We start from the raw sequence: 18,888 nt of genomic DNA on the forward strand, positions 1-18,888 counted from the left end.
AGAACGCCCTCCAGGGTCTGAAACAGCAGAGGAGCAGAATGCTTTTCTCCTTGACTCTGCCTGCTTTGCTGACAGAGGATTTGGCACTACCATTCATGCTAAAAATATTTTTACACTCCTTCAGTAAGAGTATGGCATTCTGTGCATTGTACAAACCGAGTCTCTTTAACACTACTTAACTAAAGCTCCTCTTTCACCACATCTTCATTATGCCCTTAGGCGTCAACACACTCTTCAGCTGCTCTCTCTCAATGAGATAATTCTTATCTCATCATAGTGATGATGTTCCAGAGTGTGTTGAAAACCCAGGATTAAAAATGAAAGTTTTTAATGCAATTAGGAACGTTGCACAGGTTGAAAATTAATTCCTGGTTCACACATTGATCTAAGAGGGAGAGAAAGTGCATTTTTAGGTCTGTGAGCACTACTGAAAGGGAAAAAAAAGATTATTCAGATGATTAAAGTTAACCTGACTTGTCAGAGAAGAGACTAAGTGTATTTGGACCCAATTCAGAAAGATACTTAGGAACATGGCTGGCTGTAACCTATGAAACAGTAAGCACTTAAAACACCACCAAAGGGCAGAAGAAAAAGGAAAATCCCATGATGGCCAAATCTGCCAGCTGTGCTTTTCTCAAAAAAACTCAGTCTTCCAGCGGGTTTCATGCCCTTAGCATAAAAATCTTTCACAAATTGGATAAATAATAGCAAATAACTAATAAAATAACCACGTCAATAATAAAAATAACAATATTAAATCCCTCTCTCTGCAAACAGCTACAGTTAAAAGGTGAAGAGGCAGTAAAGAGTGCAAACAAATCCTAATTACAGGAGATGAAGGAATCAAAGAGGTTCATGAGCAATGTAAGATCTAGTATGTCACCTTGCCGCCGCGTTGGTGATTATTTTCAGACTGCTGGGATTCCGGATCAGCTTATCCAGGATGCTGACAATCTGCTCAAACTTGGGTCTGTTGTTTCTGTCCTTCTGCCAGCAGTCCAGCATCAGCTGATACAAGGCAGCTGGGCAGTCCATGGGAGGTGGCAAGCGGTACCCTTCATCCACAGCCTTAATCACCTGCACAAGGAGAAAAGTTTGTGCAAACTTAAAGGCACTTTACAGCAACTTGGGTTTTTTATCAGCTGTGAGAATGTTACTGTGGACATTCTGTGTTTAAACAAACGTGTTTATTCACTAATTGTCTCTCCTTTATCTGCAAAGTAAACCAGGCAGTAGATTAGGCATGCAGAAAGGGGAGTTAAGATACAGTGGGTGACTTTGAAGAAGGTGAGTGTGTGGAAAGGATCTCAAAAACTCACACTCAGTTGAAATAAATCCATAAACAAAAGCCACAGTTAGCAAGCTTAAGTATGCCAAACTTCAAAAGGTCTTGGATATCTCTCCTCTGATTACCCTTAGCAACAGATGCTTTCCACATCCTCCAGTGGACACTGAACTCCAAAACAAAAGCAGAAAAAACAACCTTTCCACATCCTCCAGTGGATACAAAACTCAAAACAGCAACAGGAAAAACAGCCTACCCTGCCGAAAAATCAACCTGCCCCCTCACGGGCCATCCTGAACCAACAGACAAAAGGTCTTGTGGATGATGTCACAGGGCCACAAAATGCTTTTAAAACTTACCTCATGGATAATTATACATTTTCTACTAGGCAGTGCAAGCCAAATTGCTTATAATTTGCCTAGACTGATAAAATTTGTCTAGATTTTCTGTAATTTTTCCAGATTGGCACACACAAAACAAAGATTACTTTAGTATGTTTGCTGTCCAGAAGCTTTTTAATCCAGCCTTTTCACTAGAATCCAACACCTCTTGATCAGGCCTATAGCATGTATTGCCCCATGAATAAAAAAACCCCAATATATTCAATGTAGAAAATGATAAAGCCATATTCTATTAATCTTTCCTCTTCATCTGGATCAATGTATTGAAAAGCAGAACAAACTATTCTGAGTCACAACAAGGACAAGAGAACAGTTAATGGTTTAAGCAGCCATAAAGGAGAGGCAGATAAATAGGTTAATCCTTCCATTTCTGATTTTAAAGGGATATTATTAAAGACATTCCACGAATACATCAGTCTGCACAACAGGATACATTAATCTCCACAAAAATACTCATTACCAATTAAAATAAATGTATAGTTTTCTACAGAGACTTGGGTTGCAGAGGTACCCATTTAAATGGAAGTTTAGTTATCTTTTTCCTTGTTTAACATAAAGTAGTACAGAAAAATGTTTGACTACAACTATGTTACTGACTTATTTATTTTAATTTAGAACTAGTAACAATATATATCATCTCCTTGGAAAATCTGTTTGTTTGAGTGACTGCACTCCATCAAATTTGGTCCATAAGAAACTCCCGTGCAATAAATCTAAAATTAATAAACAACAGAAAAAGAACTCAAAATAGATACAATAAAAATCTTCTTTGGGGAAATGGTATGCTTCTTTAAAAAATACTGGGAGAGCTCCATTAATCATTTGGATTGCAGGCTTGGACAGTTTACTAATGTTACAAAGAAACCTGTATTGGAAGTCTAATCAGATCACTCTCCTTCTCTATTTTATCCATTGATTACTTCCAGAAGCATTTTGGTTTCATTAAACTCTTAGCAGGAATACTTTGCTTCTCTTTTTCACAAGTGCCAAGAGCAATTTATTCTGTGCATTTGACATCTACAGAAAACTTCTATAGAATATTATACAAGTGGAACCAAAGGGGATCAACAGAAATTTAGGAGGGTTTTCTAACAACGACCTGAGGAATGTAAAAGGCAATGACCTCACTGCAGTGGAATTACTTGCATCATCTTACAGAAAACCACCAATGGGATAAATTTCTCTACTCTGCTCCTTCAGAGGTCCAAAACACTCTGCTATAAAGATGGTGGGTTTTTCAAGTTCCAGTGAACTTTTACTTGACCAGGGAGATCCGGCGGTTTTCATCTCCACGCCTTATTCAATGTCACCATCAAAAACTCAGAGCCACCTGCTTGATCCCTTATCTGAGAACACAGCTCAGACAACAATTTACTCACATCCTGGTTGGACATCTCCCAGTAGGGTCTCTCCCCATAAGACATCACCTCCCAGAGGACAATGCCATAGCTCCAGGCGTCGCTGGCTGACGTGAACTTGCGATAGGCAATAGCTTCTGGAGACGTCCATCGGATGGGAATCTTGCCTCCCTGGGAGCAAAACAAAACCACAGAGTCCATTTGACTGTCCTGCAACAAATATGATTTCGTGTGGTTGATTATTTTATCTCTGAGATTCTCAGTTATCGTGATATCGGTGTAAAAAAAAAACAGCGGGGAAACGCTGCTGCCGTTTGTCATAAGAGCAAAAGAGAGAATAAAATATATTTCAGTGCAAAATCTATTGATATCTAGTAGATTTACCATAGATTTGTCCATCTGCAATACAGATATATAGTACAGTACAGCATACATACTTTATAGACACTCACACACACACACATATTATATATATATATTTGTGTGTGTAGTGTAATTCACACAGATCAGAGTAAATGGTAAATCAAGTCTGGTCAATTTTCAGTTATGAAATGTTTGGAAACTGCCACAACAGCCATTAAAGGTGAAAAACCCAGTCCAAGGTCCCTGCTGATAAGCCAAGTCCTATTTGCACAGCACAAGGAGGGCTGGATTTGGCTGATTTTAAGGCATTGGAGTGAATTCCCTGCATGGCTTCACCAGGTTTTCTAGGACATCCAAGGAAAATAAGGGGCCATGATGTTGCTTCACTTCACTAAAGCCAAGCCTCCAGCTGACACAGAAAGTCAGATTCAGATGGGGTCACCTGTGCAGAGGGAAGAGTGAAAAATGTCAGCTGGGAGAGTGACTTTGGACATTTTTTACAGTCATAAGAGAAGCAAGCCATCATTAAATGCCAAAGAGAATTGAAGCTATCAGTACAATTAACATGGTAGGTAGGGGAACATCTCTCTCTGGTCATGGCCACTACCTGGTGCTGGAGGTCAAGTTAATGAAATCCACACAAGGAACCTCAGGCTGAGTTTCTAAAATGTGAGAATTAGAGGAAAGAGATAATTCCTGGTGATGACAGCTTTGACAGAGTTTTTTGAGAGTTTCACATGAGAAAATAAAGTTTGAAAAGGTAGCAGTGCAAAACCTTTTCCTGAAGGCAATTCTGGAGTGAATGTGTTTTAGGACAGAAAACTGTGAGAGTTTAAAGTTATTTCCAGTTATGCACAACGGGTACAGAATATATTCTGAAGATTTCCCACCAGACCAGCTCTTTGCAGTGCTTCTGACACCTCCATTGTACTTCAGTCACACACCTCTCCTCACAACCACCTCTGTGGGGAGAGAGTGCTCTGACTTCCACTGAGTAACCAGCAAAAAAAAAAAAAAAAAATTAAATATTTTACTGCTTTGCCTACACGCCCATAAACTGTACCTACACTGAGGGTAGCTGTACAATCACAAGCTTTAGACTCACTGGGTTGATTAACAGTAGAAATGCAGGCATTAGTGTTAATTAGAAACCTAAATACAGTCTAAGTACACTGAAGCATCTTCATTTTCATGCCTAATATTGCATAAATTAAATTAAGTATAAACAACACAGGCAGTCCTGACTCAGACTACAATTTAGGCCTCCAAAATGTCACTAGGTAAGTCTTAGAGGCTTGGCAAAAGTCAGGGAGGAATTATTTTGGCATATGGTTTTCATGGATCCCATTCTGTTTAGCAGAGCTCCCTCCCAAAAGACAAACCTTCATTTCACACACAACCCTTAAAATCAGGTGAACACCAAATTTCCACATCACTTGCAGACCAGCAAATAGGACACAGAAAATAAACTGGAGTGTTTGAAACCACTGTTTTATGCTGAAGCCAGATGAAGAGCCTGATCTTTCTCTCTCTCTCTTGGAAATTTAACCTACTGGATGATGTTCTTTAGTCACAAAAAGTACATTGTATTTTCTATGCATTATAACTTTATTCTCAATTCCCAATGCTGCTCCAGAACAGTACCAAGAACATAAAAATGACTTTGTTTTCCTTATACTCAATTAATAAGCTCCCTTTACAAGTGTCCAGGGGCCCTCAGCGAGTCCAAGGCCCAGCCAAGAAACAAGGAAAGCTCTGCTGTAGCCTCGTGTTTTCACAAGAAATCCACTTACAGTTTTAGATGTGAGGCTGATAAAGAAATCAATCTCTCTGTTTTCTATCCTAGAAGTGAGCCGTGGTTTTCAATAAGGAACATGAATCCTGGGGGAAAGCCACATCCTAAATTTACAACAACAAAGACCCCACCACCATGAAGAGAACCAGACATCACCCACTAGACCAGGGCAGGAATTTCATATTGGTTAGGAAGTCTTTATAATCTTATGTTAAAAAGTCATTTATGCAATTGGAGAAATACATTTCAAAAAAAAAAAAAAAAAGACAATTATTAGTCTCCTCACATTTTGGGATGCTTCATTGCAGAAAGATTAGAAACTCAATGAAACAATTTCTGGCTTTGCTTTACTGAAAAAGGAAGGTGCAACAACCCCAGATCCTTATTACAATGAGTGTGAGTCAGTGGCTTTCAAATTCTCTTTGCTAAGTCTCAGCTGTAAGCCTATACAAACCTGCAGATACACACAGCATTACCATAAGTAACTCAAAAATATTAATTAAAATGTAGTTAAAAAAAGAAATCAGCTGCCACTGAACAGAGTCTAAAAGTGTAATTTTGCTCTTCTGCTCCCCAGTTTGTCATAAAAATGTCATAATTATTTTTAAAAAGTGATTTTGCTGACTCTTTTTTTTGGAATAGCTTAAGAACAAGAACAGCAATATATTAACTGATTATTTTCTGATGATAAATACAGTTTTTATATGTTTTTGTCATGGTCTCCCTTTAAGGGCATGCCCATCAGAAAGCCAGACTCCCCGGACCTGAGTAGAAAGAGAGCTTTGGTGTTAGAAATTGTAGGAGTTTGTTATTGCAGCTCAAAATCCCAGGCACTCTGGGTCAGAGAACCTCTCTCAGGGTTGGAAATCAGTGAGCCAGCAGTAACCAGAAGTTTTATCTTCTGTAGATGGAGCTGCTATTCCTGCAGTATCTGTCTCTCCACCATAATTCATCTCAAGTCAATGAAGCCCTCAATTTATTTCGAGCACGGCTGGCACTCCAGCACAAGGCAGCTGTTTCCAGGACTTCAGAACCCATTCCAATATTCTGATTTATAATCTGTTACAGGGTGACAGCCACAGGCACCTAAGCCACAGGCCTGGGGAGGAGTGAATCAAGAAAAATGGATTCTAACTGAATTACTAGAAGGAGTTTGCAGAAGAAGCTGAAAGTAAAAGCCTGACATTCATTCATTATACCAGGACTTAGGAGAGGCCAGGAGGTATCTTAATGGTACAGAACAAGAGAGATTCTTGTGAGTGAGATGAGTTAGCTTTACCTTTTTACACACCTGACATTATTATGCTTGTCAGTCCCTTACTAATGAATGTTTTATATTGAAATCATCTCCTCCTTGAGTAGTCAGTGATGACAGAGCACTGCTCCTCTCCTCTGTGCTTTGGGGCAAGAGAATTTATGGGGTTTTGGTTCCTTCTTCACCACACCCTTCAATACATTCAGACTGTATCATTGTGATTTTGCATATATAGGGAAAATACAACTGATTTCTGTCCAGCATGGGCTGCATTTATATAAAAATGCCATGGATACTGCTGATGTATCTATGTGCTTAAATCGTCAAAACTGAAAAATCACCTACTGATTACCCAAATATTGTCTTTGAGAGACATAATTACAGTCCCTCTACAACTGTGATTGCTTAAATTCACTTCCACTTCATACTGTGTCATTAGTCCACCCACTTGTCATACAGACATCTGAAAAATAATACGGAAAAACCGGATGCATTTGAAAATGACAATTTTAATACAATCTCGGTGTTTCAATTAAAAGTGAATAGATATGGAGAATGTAGATAATTACAGAACATCCCCTCAGGCACAAAAACTCTGTGAAAAAATTAAAACATCCAAACAGTCAGTCAGCCTGATGCACATGCTGGCTTCTGCTTCTGTAAGCAGGCAGACCCCAGGCTGCCAAAGGTCTTTTGTGGTATCAAGGCAGTGACAATAATTCAGGAGGTAAAAAAAAATGACCCTGTCAGGTAGGAAAGTTCCTTACAAGTCCTGATTCCCTGTATTTCACACGTGCACTTGTGATCTTTGCATTGTCCCTCAGGCTTCTGGGACAATAGCATGAATATCACAGATTATGCATTGATATATAAAGGAATACATAAATTATTGATGTATAAAAGGATACATGTTCATAGCCTTTATGCAAAGCTTCATACATGGCTTCTGAGAACAGCACAACATAAAATTTCACCCAGGCACTGGTGAGTATTGAAAACCTGGCTGGGCTTCTTGGGGGTAGATCAATTCTGACTTGCAATTATGAATTAAAGCAGTGGAATCATTCTCAGGCTTTGACATTTGCAGGTGGAAAATAGGGGTAGATAAGGAGCCTAAATAGATAAAGCACCCATCTTTGCAGATAACTCTATACATTTCCTAGTTCCACTGATACTAAATGGACAACGGGGAGTAGGAAGAGCTGGAGGACAGGAGGACATCAATATAATACACACTCTGTAATGTTTAAAATTTGAGTTATAATTTAGATTTTTTGTTGTTTTTTTAAATATCTTGTTGTCACCCTTTAGTTTTAAAGACATGAAACAGTTTGGGATGATGCCATTATTTTTAAAAAGTGGCACTATTTTTGTCGTAGAATTAGTGGTTGCAAAATGTGCTAAGCCAAGGAAATGGTCCTGTGTTTTGTGAAATATTCAAGCAGCAGGAACACGAACTGTTCATCTGTCTACCAGTGGAGTGAAGCTCTGTTTCACATCTGTGGTCCCCATTTTTTTTCAGCTGAGGATCAAACATCCCACCTAGAAACACTTCCCTGGCATCTACATAAGACTCACTTCAAAGGGAAATGTGAGCAAAAAGGATGAATACCAAATAGCCTTGTTCTTCTCTCAGAGCCAACATGTGGCACAGGCATATTCACAGCAACAACTCTTGGAAAAAAATTAGATTTGTCCTAAGTTGCGTTGGAAGGTTTTAATTGTCTGAGCATCTTCCTGCAGCAGTTTGCACACACACCACAAACGCCAGATGGAGTTTACTGAACACAGATGATTACACTTCACAAAATAGTTTCTTTCCATCTGATTTCACTGCCTAATTGCAAATAGGCAGGTAGCCTCAGAAAATAGGTGGCAGGGGGAGAGGAGGAGGAAATTCAGATGGAACACTGGCTGAAAACACTGGCACCCTGTGCACCCTGACTTGTCCAAGCCACCCACAGACGTGTCACTGATGTGACAGCTTCATCCAATGCTTCACTTTCAGCTTGATTTTAAGAGAGCAAACAAGTATCTGACACAGCAATGCACCTCTGGCTGCATCACAGGCCATTCTCTGTTGAGGAACTCTTGCATGCCAGGAATATTTATTTATTAATGCTCTAACACTACTGAGAATGAACACTGCTTTCTCCTACTAATGTCTCTTTATATTAACCATGCCAAATCTCTGCAGACAGTTTTCTAAAGTGGTATATATTGCACATTTCTAACTCCACGACAAAGTTTATCAGAGGGCAAAGAAAACACTGAAAGGTCAAGTAAAGAACTGGGAAGTTATGAAGGTATGATTGATAAATATATATCTATTAGAGCATGTGTATACAATGTGTAATAAATCTGTCATTTCTTTACTCATTTCTCACATGTTATTTTATTTCAATCGTGAAGAAGGCAGCATGTAAACTACTAAAATTATTGATTGCTCCTGTCAGTGTTCAGGAATGAAGGAAACCTTAGGAAACCCACATTAAGGTTATGCTGATACATTGCAATCTGGTTTGTACAGTGAAGATGAGGTGATTACTGTGAGCAATGCAAATTACACTTGACAAAGATACTGGATGTTAATGTCACTTTTTGTAAAGCTAACAAAATCCACTTTAAATAGCATTAAAATGAGCAACCAGATATCCAAGTGTAATACACATATATACATAAAGCTAAATAAATGCTTCCACAAAAAAATGGAAGTGTTATTCAGGGGGATAATCAGATGTGCATTTTTTTGTTTTACTCAAGTTTTCACTCAGGTAGAGGTACAGGAGCAGGTATAGTGACACACCCTTAAAGAACAGTGATTGCAGTATGCTCCAGTCAGACATATGTCTTATCATGCTAGAAAACACACAAAAATTTGATGGGTAGGATTTATTTTTTTTTTTTACTGTGTGGGAGCTAAATCAGCAGTGTAACTAAAACTTCTCAAAGCACACATGAAGGCTTAAATTATTGTGTGCCAAAAGAACTCAGGCTTTAATTGTAATATTCACTCCTTTACACATCCAGGAGTAAGAAACGGAGCCAAGAATTTTGCATAGTCTAAGGAAAGTATTCTACCAACACAAACCATACTTTTTGTATGTACATTTTCTATTTTCTCCAAGACATGAATTTAAAAATAACTGTGATGAGCTTCTGGTTTATTGAACATCTCTGGGCATACAGGAGTGACTGCCCTCCCACAGCCTGAGATTTCAGATTTCCATCAGATTTCAGTCTTTGCCACAACCAACAGGAATTTTAAAAAGGTAAAAGGAACACAGGAACTCACCCTCGTGGTGTAAGCAGCTTCTGGGTCGTCCTCCAGTACACGAGAGAGACCAAAATCTGAGACTTTGCACACCAGGTTGCTGTTGATGAGGATGTTACGAGCAGCTAGATCCCGATGGACGTAGCCCATGTCCGACAGGTACTTCATGCCAGATGCGATCCCTCGGAGCATGCCCACCAGCTGGATGACTGTGAACTGGGCATCATGCTTCTGGAAAACATTGGAAATATCATCTCAGGGATTGCTCATGTTCCTTCTTGCACAGATTTTTTTTCATAAATACCCTGGAAGCTCCTCAGATGAGGAGCTCATGAGTCAGGCGTTGTGATTTAAATGCCACATGTGGAACCATGTTGATCTCCCAATCAGCTGAGGGAAGGGGACAGATTTGCAATTCAGATAAAAATTCATTTTTCCCCTTCTTGCTGTCATCAGAGTTTTAATTTCCTAGATGGGACACGTGTGAAAGCAGCTCATAAATCTAAACTATGTGTGCTCCTGAGACTGGAGTGTCAGAACATTACAGAAACAGATGTCCAACTTCCCTGCAAGGCCACAGGATTTTTTAGTGAAAATCCAAGCCTTCCCCAATGGCCTAATGAAAGTTTTCTATTACACAAGAAATTCGTTTAACAAAAGCAAATGCTGATCTGAGGCAGCGGCTTTCAAATTCTGTTACTTTTAAACTCATTTCTTAAAATTTTCCTCAACTGCAGGAGCACAAAAATTACTGAAACACATTTTGACTTAGACTAGAAACCATTAGTTGGATATATTTTTAATCATCTACTTCTGGGCATAATTTAAATCTCCCAACTCTTATAATCCTGTTTGTTAACTTTTGATTTTGATATATGTATATATAGACAATAGGACAGCATTTGTTGTAGTGCAGCTCTCAGATGAATTCCCCAGCGCTGTAAATGTATCCTCATGGGCAGCTCTCCAACTCCTCATGCTGCTGCTTCTGGAATTTTATTAAATACAAGGGAGCTGGCTCTGTCACGTGAGGTGATCTGACATGAATCAGTCTGCCAGACTGATTGCATCCATTTTTCATTTTTGGTTAGTGTACTTGGGGGTGATATTAGCACTGGAAACATTAGACAAATATATGACACAGTGGATGCTTAAAGAGTCTCTCAGAATTCCCCTTCATGAAGAAATTAATATTTTAAAAGACTATTAGCAGTTGTCTGTCCCTTTTTTATCAGAGCCAACGCAAGAGAATTTTATATAAACTCTGGAAAAGATTTAGCTAAAAACCAGAAGGTTTCTAACCATGAACAGAATCAGATGCTCAGAGAGCCTTTCAATGGCAATGAGGAAAGCAAACTGAATATTTCCAAAAGGCATTTATAAAAATGTTATAGGACCTGAGTTGCCTGTGATATTAATGAGTCACAAGGTTCTTATCTATGTTTTCACATAACAGTAGTAAAAAAAAAAAATCATAGTAAAATGAAAGAACAAGCTGAACAACTGTTCTGTGCAGGCAGAAATTATTCTCCCTTCCTCAGGGCTCTCTTCAAGGATTTCAAGTCTAAACAAAATATATATAGTTCAGTACAGAGATATTTCATTCAGCTATACTGACACATTATTTATATGCATTTTACATGCTCCAGTGGACACCATAACATATATAGTACATAGAGAAACTAAGGTTGACAATCTATCCCCTTTTGGGGTTAAATGTCTAGTTCAATGTTATGAATTTGGGGGATAATGTCATTCAACCGTGGCAGAACCAAAGCAGTCTCCCAGCCAAAGCTGAGTTTGCTCTAACAAATTAAAATTAAACCAGTGTTTCCCCTCAGATGGGATTTCATTTCTCCTACACTCCTTGTTTTGCCACAAGTAAATCTTGGTGACACAGGGAGCGTTCGAATTTTTTTAGGCTCACTACCAACTTTGACAGAAAACAAAGATAAATCAGCCACAGCATTAGTGTGTCTAAGGTTGTAAAAAGAAAACAGGCCAGTAAACTTTGCTAGCTAAACATTTTTAACATCCTCAGGTATGGGGCTATTCTCTTAACTTTTCATTACTGATAAAATTTCCATAAATCCATTCATTTTGAAAATCTCTTGCTTAGACATAGAGACTGCCAACCAATAATCGTAACTGCATTACAGTCATAATTCAGCCTCCAGAAAAGCAGTTCTCATTTTTGTGTGCCAGAATGCTGCTTTGTTTTGTTCATTTTTAATAGAAGTGACATACTAATGCAACCAAAATTGTCTTAATTTTGGAATGATGCTTACTGCAAATGGACCGGCAGATCCCTAAGTGGCTTTCTGAGCACATCATGATACTCACAAACCCAAATGAAAATAAAGAAACATCAAGCAACAAGAGCTGCTGATGTGTCAGTGCACAGTGGCAGCAGACCCCCAAGTCCAGAACAAGAGCCACTTCTGCCCCATTTAGTTTCCTGTTGCACTTACTCGTAGGAAGCTGTCCAAGGAACCATTTTCCATGTATTCAGTAACAATCATAACTGGTTTACCTGAAAACAGAGCACAGGGGTCAGGCTTTTCAAAGGAACACATTGCAACACAATCAGCAAACCCAAGCATTTCAGGAATGCGTCCAGATCTTCCTAACCCCAAGGATAATTTTTACATTATTCCTTTACATTTAGAAAGGAAGCAAAAGATGCATGGGCAAACTGAGGCAGATACAGATGGGAAGGAAAGTGCACAGTAAAACACAGGGCACAGGAAAGAGAAGCAGAGCTTTAAGATGGACATTCCCTCCTTCCAGGCACTCCTTCCCTCTGTGCTGGGATCCCTGACAGCACAAACTTGGACACAGCTGGGATCTGAACATGCTGCACTCATGGGCACTGGCAAACTCTAAGGAAACAGCCCTTGAAAAGCTTTTTTTTTTTTTCCCCAAAACTCATCCAGATATATTCAGGCCAGTTTTTGAAACCATTCCTTCCACCCTAGGGCATTTTGTGACACAACCAAGATTTTCCATGCAGCTCTGACAAGCTGGAGAGAAAGTAATGCAAAAATTCATGTGATGACAGGGAACTTTTCAGACCAAGGTCATTGCCCTGTTAATATTTTACTGTGATATGGATTTTATTATTTCATAATATTTACTAATGCTTTGCTTATTTTCTCTTTGTGGTAGAGAGAAAAGTGGGTAAGACCATGAAGTTATTTAAGGAGATGAATTATTATTGCACATAAAATACAGGAAGGCATCTGACCATAAAAGTAGGACTAAGGCCTGCATATTGTATAGTGGGCATGGTGAAATTTTAGCTTTTAAAATTGAACAGCATGAGTCTTGAAAAAGGCATCCAGCTTAATTAAGAACAAGAAAGCCATTAAAAAAGCCAAATCAATGGTAACAACAACTTTTTTTCTGTTTGCTTTTCAAAAAATACAGCTTCCACTTCCAATAGATATCTTAGAAGAGAAATAGTAACTTCAAAGAATGAGTTTAATACGAGAAGTATATTATGAATTAATGGGTTCAAATATCTTCTTTCTGTGGTACAAATGGTGTGTTATACTAATGACTAATTAATTGACTGGCATCCATTCGCCAGTAGGAAATACTGTATGCAGAATATTAATATTGAATGATATAAGAGATGATAAAGATACGAGATCTAACAATGTAAAAGCTCAAACAAAAGATCTATTTATACTTAGTCTTGCTAGCCAGAAATACGTAGTTAAAAAAAAAGTACTTAACTTGCACTCTGTGTGTAACATGAATTCAAAGGGATTTGTGGTAATGCCCAGAATATGCTGCTGGACCTTTCAAGTACAGGGCTATCCAAAATTTTCGATGATAAATTGATTTACTTTGCCCTGCACTTTGAAGCCAGGAGACAGGTGCCTGGTTTCTGTACAAACTCAGGCAATTTTACGAGACTTTATCAGAAGAACTTAAATTAGAGTAAGAAATATGTCTTCCAAATGATTTCAGGAGCATCTTCCTGCCTTGTTCACCCATACTCCAAAAGCCTTAAGTGCAGGGTTTCACCCTCATTCAGTTGGGAATGTGCCCATAATGAGAATCACATGCTCTGAAGTTTTAAAAGAACCCTCTACATCCATTTATCAAAGCCCAGCCGTTTATAAATGATAACGACTTGTGTCAACAGCATTGCCCAGGTTTATTATAATAGCAGGCTACAAATTGCTGTAAATTATTAGTAAACTAAGCAGAGCATGTGTGTTGGTTATTAAGACTGCTGCCTACAGCGTGCCCAGGAGTGCAGGGCAGCAGCTGGGAAATGCAGAAATCCAAAAGGAGCAGAGGAACAATTCTGCGCTGGAGGCGAGGCTGGAAGCCTGATGTGGTGATTGATTTGTTAAAAAAAAACCAAACAAAAAACCCCCCAAATTCCCAAGCTTCTTGTCCTTCTATCACCCTGCAGAATGTTTAGTAAAACAAATAATTATATTTATTATTATGTTTAGTTTGTGCCATATACTTTTGCCCAGTGAAATGGAGACAAGTAGCTCCAGAGCAGATTTCTCAGCTCCTGTTCTGGAGCTGTCTGGAGAGGGTGTTGTACCCTTGAGGTTTTATTGGCTTCAGCTGGGAATATTCAGAGTTTGCTCTCTCACTGATGGCCAGCTGGCACTCCTGACCTCCTCCCCCAGTCCCCCAAAGCAGACAGCAGTGCTGCGAATGCACCTGAGTAGCAAACTCACTAAAAGTCACTTACACAGAGTACAGAGAGAATTAGTAAAGCACATTCAACAGCAACGCACAAATTCCTGCCTGTACAGCAATTAAATTATCGTCTCAAGTGCTCCAGGAATACAAAATGTAACAAAAGAGATTTTAGCTCAGCTCAGTGCAGACTGGTGCTGGCGTTTCAAGTGATTTTGTGACTGCAAATCTTATTCTGACTGTACAAAATGTGTGTCACTACAAAGCAGGAGATAAACCTCAATTTATGCAGGCAGACCTTTCCTAATAGGACTGTGAGACCTAAGATAAACAATAATTTCTTTGTTATTGAAATCAACAAAATAGACTTTCATGAATCACACATAAAGAAGGCATTATTATTATTATAATTATGGCTCTTCATAACATGTAGTGTTTTACATACCTTTCACTAGTGACTTTTAGACATATTCTGGTGGGGTTTTCATTTCTTATACTTTTCAGCAGTATGCTATGAAATTTTTTTATGTCTATCCTTGTGAAATTTTCAATGACACAATTAAAAACCAAAATTTTCTTCAAACTGATAAAACCATCTACTTAAACCCAAAGTGTTTGGCATGTTTCTATCCAGTTAAACTAGAAACATCCTCAGCAAATTCCAAGCTGATCACTGAAATTGCAAAGAGCTGCTTTGCTAGCAGGGTCCTCTAGGATGAACAAGAAAATATCCTACCAACTTTTTCCACTCCCCTGAAAAATCTTGGAGCACTCAATTTTTTTTTTAAGATTGCCTCATATAAAATCTTATTGATCTCCCACTTAATAACTAATGTAGGTAGATAAATTTGATTGCTAAATGTATCGCTTCATTCTGCAGTGGAAGTATAGAAAGTGTGGCTGAAGAGGGTTGTTGAAATATATTACTTTTCCAAGAAAAGTGCCACACGTACATGGAGATTTCAGTTAAATTTTTTGGTCTCAAAAAGAGAAGGTTATTTGTTATCATAAACAAAGACCAAGAATATGCTTTAACCAAAAAAAAAAAAAAAACCCAAAAAAAACAAAACCAAGAAACCAACAAAGGAAAACCAACCAAACCTGTAACATGAACACCCAAAAGCAGATTTAGAAAAGGCATTTAAGTAAATATATATATAAGGACAGAGATAAAATTATTTTTACTATTGACAGAATAAATCCTCAAGATTTCTCCTTTGAGATTTTTACCAAGATGTTTGAATTCTGGAATTCTAGAGCTTTTACACACCTCGTGCTGGCACATATTGAATATCCCATGGAGTACTTCCCCTGCATGAAAACCATCTAGGAAAAAAAGTTTGGCCTTATTTAACAATTCACTAGAACTGGTTGTTGTACCAGGTTGGCTGCTCATTAATTAGTGCTAATGACAAATCTAATGACTTAGCTGAAAGCAGAACACAGTGAAGTTCAGTGCAATTAAGAAGCCTCAGCTCATCAGTCTCCACGACTCCTTACCACATCATCACCCCGTGCCTCTTGGCCCTTTTGGAGCAATTCCTCACTCTGGAGTTCATTAAACCTGCCAATTTATTATTGAGCTTTTTGCAGAGCATAAACCGGCATTACTTCACTTCTGCTCTCCTTTGATTGATCAGCAAATCAGAGAATTATTTAGGCTGGAATTTCTTACTTTTAGTGACAACTCCCTCCAGTCGGATGATGTTGGGGTGGTCAAACTGGCCCATGATGCTGGCTTCCCCCAGGAAGTCCCTCCTCTGCTTTTCTGTGTAGCCAACTTTCAGGGTTTTGATGGCCACTGAAATTTCCTTTTTAGAAGGCAGCTTCAGGCGTCCACTGCACACTTCTCCAAATTCTCCTAAAAAGGAGAGTGGAAAAGTGACAAAAGCTGAAATGTGGTTATTCCATAGGGATTCAAGGAATTCAAAAAAGCCCCTGGAATGTGGTATATACTGGTTTATCCTTTTGCAATATTCAAGAGCAGACTACAAGGAAAATCATCTTAGCATTCAGAAGAGAAAGTCTTAAATATATAGAAAACTGTTGGAAGAAGACACCTCACTTGAAATCTTTTTTCAGTTGAATAATTTTTACACAAATCACATAAGGAAGTTTCAATACATTATTATTTGAGCAGCAACTGATTTCAGTGCCCCTTTTCAGCTTTTCTTTTCTGAATTTTTTTTTTTTTTTAAGACAGCCAAGTTAATCAAAAAAGGCCTGAATAACTGTGTGGCAGGGCAATGACCTTTCTCTGTTGCTAACCCAGGCTAGATTTGAGTCAACAACATAGAAATTAGTATCACCATATCTTACCACCAGCTGCTTCATCCTCTAGGCACAGAACTGTACTACCAAGGTAATAACCACTAACAGGAAGATATATTTTTATGTGCATACATAATGCTAAAAAGCACTGACATTACATCCTTTGATTCTAACACTGTTTGTATTTCAGGCTGCCAAGACAGGCAGCAGCTCAGAAAACAAATTTTAAAAGCTGCTACTAGTACGTAATGGGAGTTGAGCTCTTTTCTGACCTAATTAAAAGCATTCAACTTCTGCAAGCCCAAATGACCATTATACTTTACCAGGAGTTCAAACACCAGCCCCAGCTCAATGCTGTCAGAGCACCACAAAATAGGAAGACCAAAGCACATCTTGAAAACAGAGGGAAAGGGAAAAAAATTATTGAAATAAATCTCGCAGCACCCAGCTTCCAACTCCATTTTCTTGATGTTTTAATGGTCAAAAAAACTGTAACAAGCTAAGCTCTTAGAACTATTTTATAGTTACTGTCAATGGAGATTTTAGCTATGATTTCAGCCAGCAGCCCAGCAATCAATCCTTCATTTTAAAGCTGGAATCGTGTATCTGATATTTGTTTAACTTCTGGGAAGGAAAAGGTTATGGGTAATGTCCATCAACACAGTCCCATTTAGCCATGGCTGAACAATCCAGAGCTTGAGTGATTAATCAGATTCCAAAAGTACCTCAAGGCCAGCAGATGCTGCAAGAGAATAAAAGATGGGCTCTTTCTAGCAATGAAGTTTGCTGTTGTCTATGGATATAAAGCAGGTTCACTTTCTTGGAAAATGATTTCACTGGAAAGAGCTCCCCAGGCAGCCCAACTACATTAACCTATGATTTTTTTATACCCAGGGCAGCATGGATGCTAAATACATTTATCTGGTCAACACCCACAGTGACCCATGCAGTTACACCACAATTTTTCCTGCAAATTATTACTACATGATCCCAGTGTCTGGGTCCCACCAGACACTGTTTAGGAGGAACAAGGCCTTGTGTTTGAGTGGAAAGCATGGCACTGAATGTAAGATATGAGGATGGTGGCTTTTCATACAAAGCCTTCCTGAGGCATTTATTTTTAACTACACCACACACATAATGACTGAATAACCTGCCCTGCTGACTGGCATGTCTATTTACACGTGGGAAGCTGATAGGGACTATTTAGGAGGGCTGCTCATGGCACAAAGATCTCCCTTCAGGATATCCTAATTTCTTTTTAAAGAGGTTATTTAGTGCATCAGGGGATGGTGTTTGCTGTGCATTTGGACTCAGGAGAAGAGTAAATGAAGATTCTGTGAAATCAGCTACTCTTCACTTTACTGCATTTTAATTCTGTGCAGAGAACTCACTCAGATTTGGAGAGGCACCAAAGTTCAACATTTTATAAACCTTGGAAACATCAGCCATGTTCACTGGGACACTGCAAACCTTCACAGTAAGTTCAGAGACAGGTAGCCCCTGAATTTTTGTGAATAATTTGATAAGCAAGATGTGCTACAAGTATATTTCTTCTTTGGAAGAAAAGCAAATGCTTCCTTTCTTGTTCAGTAAAGCACACAGTTAAATCCACCCTGAATCAAGAAAGTACTTTCTTTAGTATTCTCCTACTGCCCAGTTGGATTTAAACATCTGAAGTGGTTTGTTGAACTGAATCCATAAAAATAAGTGAGTTATTTTAAAAGAAAAAATTACTGCAAAGAAAAATCCAAAAAAGTGGCTTCTGACCTCAAATTTCTTATGCTTAGCCTCCCGCTAAAGTCCCTTGTGTTTTTCTTGAGGTTCTTTTGGATAAGAATATTTCCTTATTGCATTTGTGTATGTTTTCAAAGCTATGTAAGCTCTGAAAGCCCTCTCTTCTCAGAGGCTTCTGGCTGAAGCTGTGAAAAACTGCTTGGAGCACTTCAGAATGTCGAGACTGCTTGCCTGACTTGAAGGTCTCATTACTTACGTCACACTTCAGGGCAGTTAAATGAATCCCTTCTTCTCAAACCCCTGTCTTTTTTTTTATAATTTCATTCACACTTGCCTTGCAAAGGACAAGGGCAGGAAGAGACCAAGTCATTCACTCAAACAAGTCATTGACTCAGTAAGAGGCAGGAAATGCCTTTCTGGTTTTGGGGAGAAGTGTTCCTTGAAGAAGTTGCCTCAGAGAACTCTGAATGTGAAA

General features: G+C 38.7%; 1 protein-coding gene across 5 annotated transcripts in view; it reads right to left on the reverse strand.

The window, feature by feature from the left end:
- The window catches only part of EPHA3 (EPH receptor A3), a 177,804-nt gene that overhangs the window by 16,321 nt on the left and 142,595 nt on the right, over nt 1-18,888 (reverse strand). For all 5 annotated transcript variants that reach the window (XR_008435637.1, XR_008435636.1, XM_053969688.1 and 2 more), the window contains exons 11-15: nt 16,081-16,266; nt 12,203-12,264; nt 9,753-9,962; nt 3,066-3,215; nt 884-1,077 (exon numbers count right to left, since the gene is read on the reverse strand). Coding sequence is in view for 3 of the 5 variants with exons in the window: in XM_053969688.1 (XP_053825663.1) it covers nt 884-1,077; nt 3,066-3,215; nt 9,753-9,962; nt 12,203-12,264; nt 16,081-16,266 (802 nt within the window). In the remaining 2 variants the exon portion in view is untranslated. The remainder of the gene's footprint in view (nt 1-883; nt 1,078-3,065; nt 3,216-9,752; nt 9,963-12,202; nt 12,265-16,080; nt 16,267-18,888) is intronic.

This window comes from Vidua macroura, chromosome 2, assembly GCF_024509145.1.
Source record: "Vidua macroura isolate BioBank_ID:100142 chromosome 2, ASM2450914v1, whole genome shotgun sequence".
In the NCBI taxonomy this organism is placed as follows: Eukaryota; Metazoa; Chordata; class Aves; order Passeriformes; family Viduidae; genus Vidua; species Vidua macroura.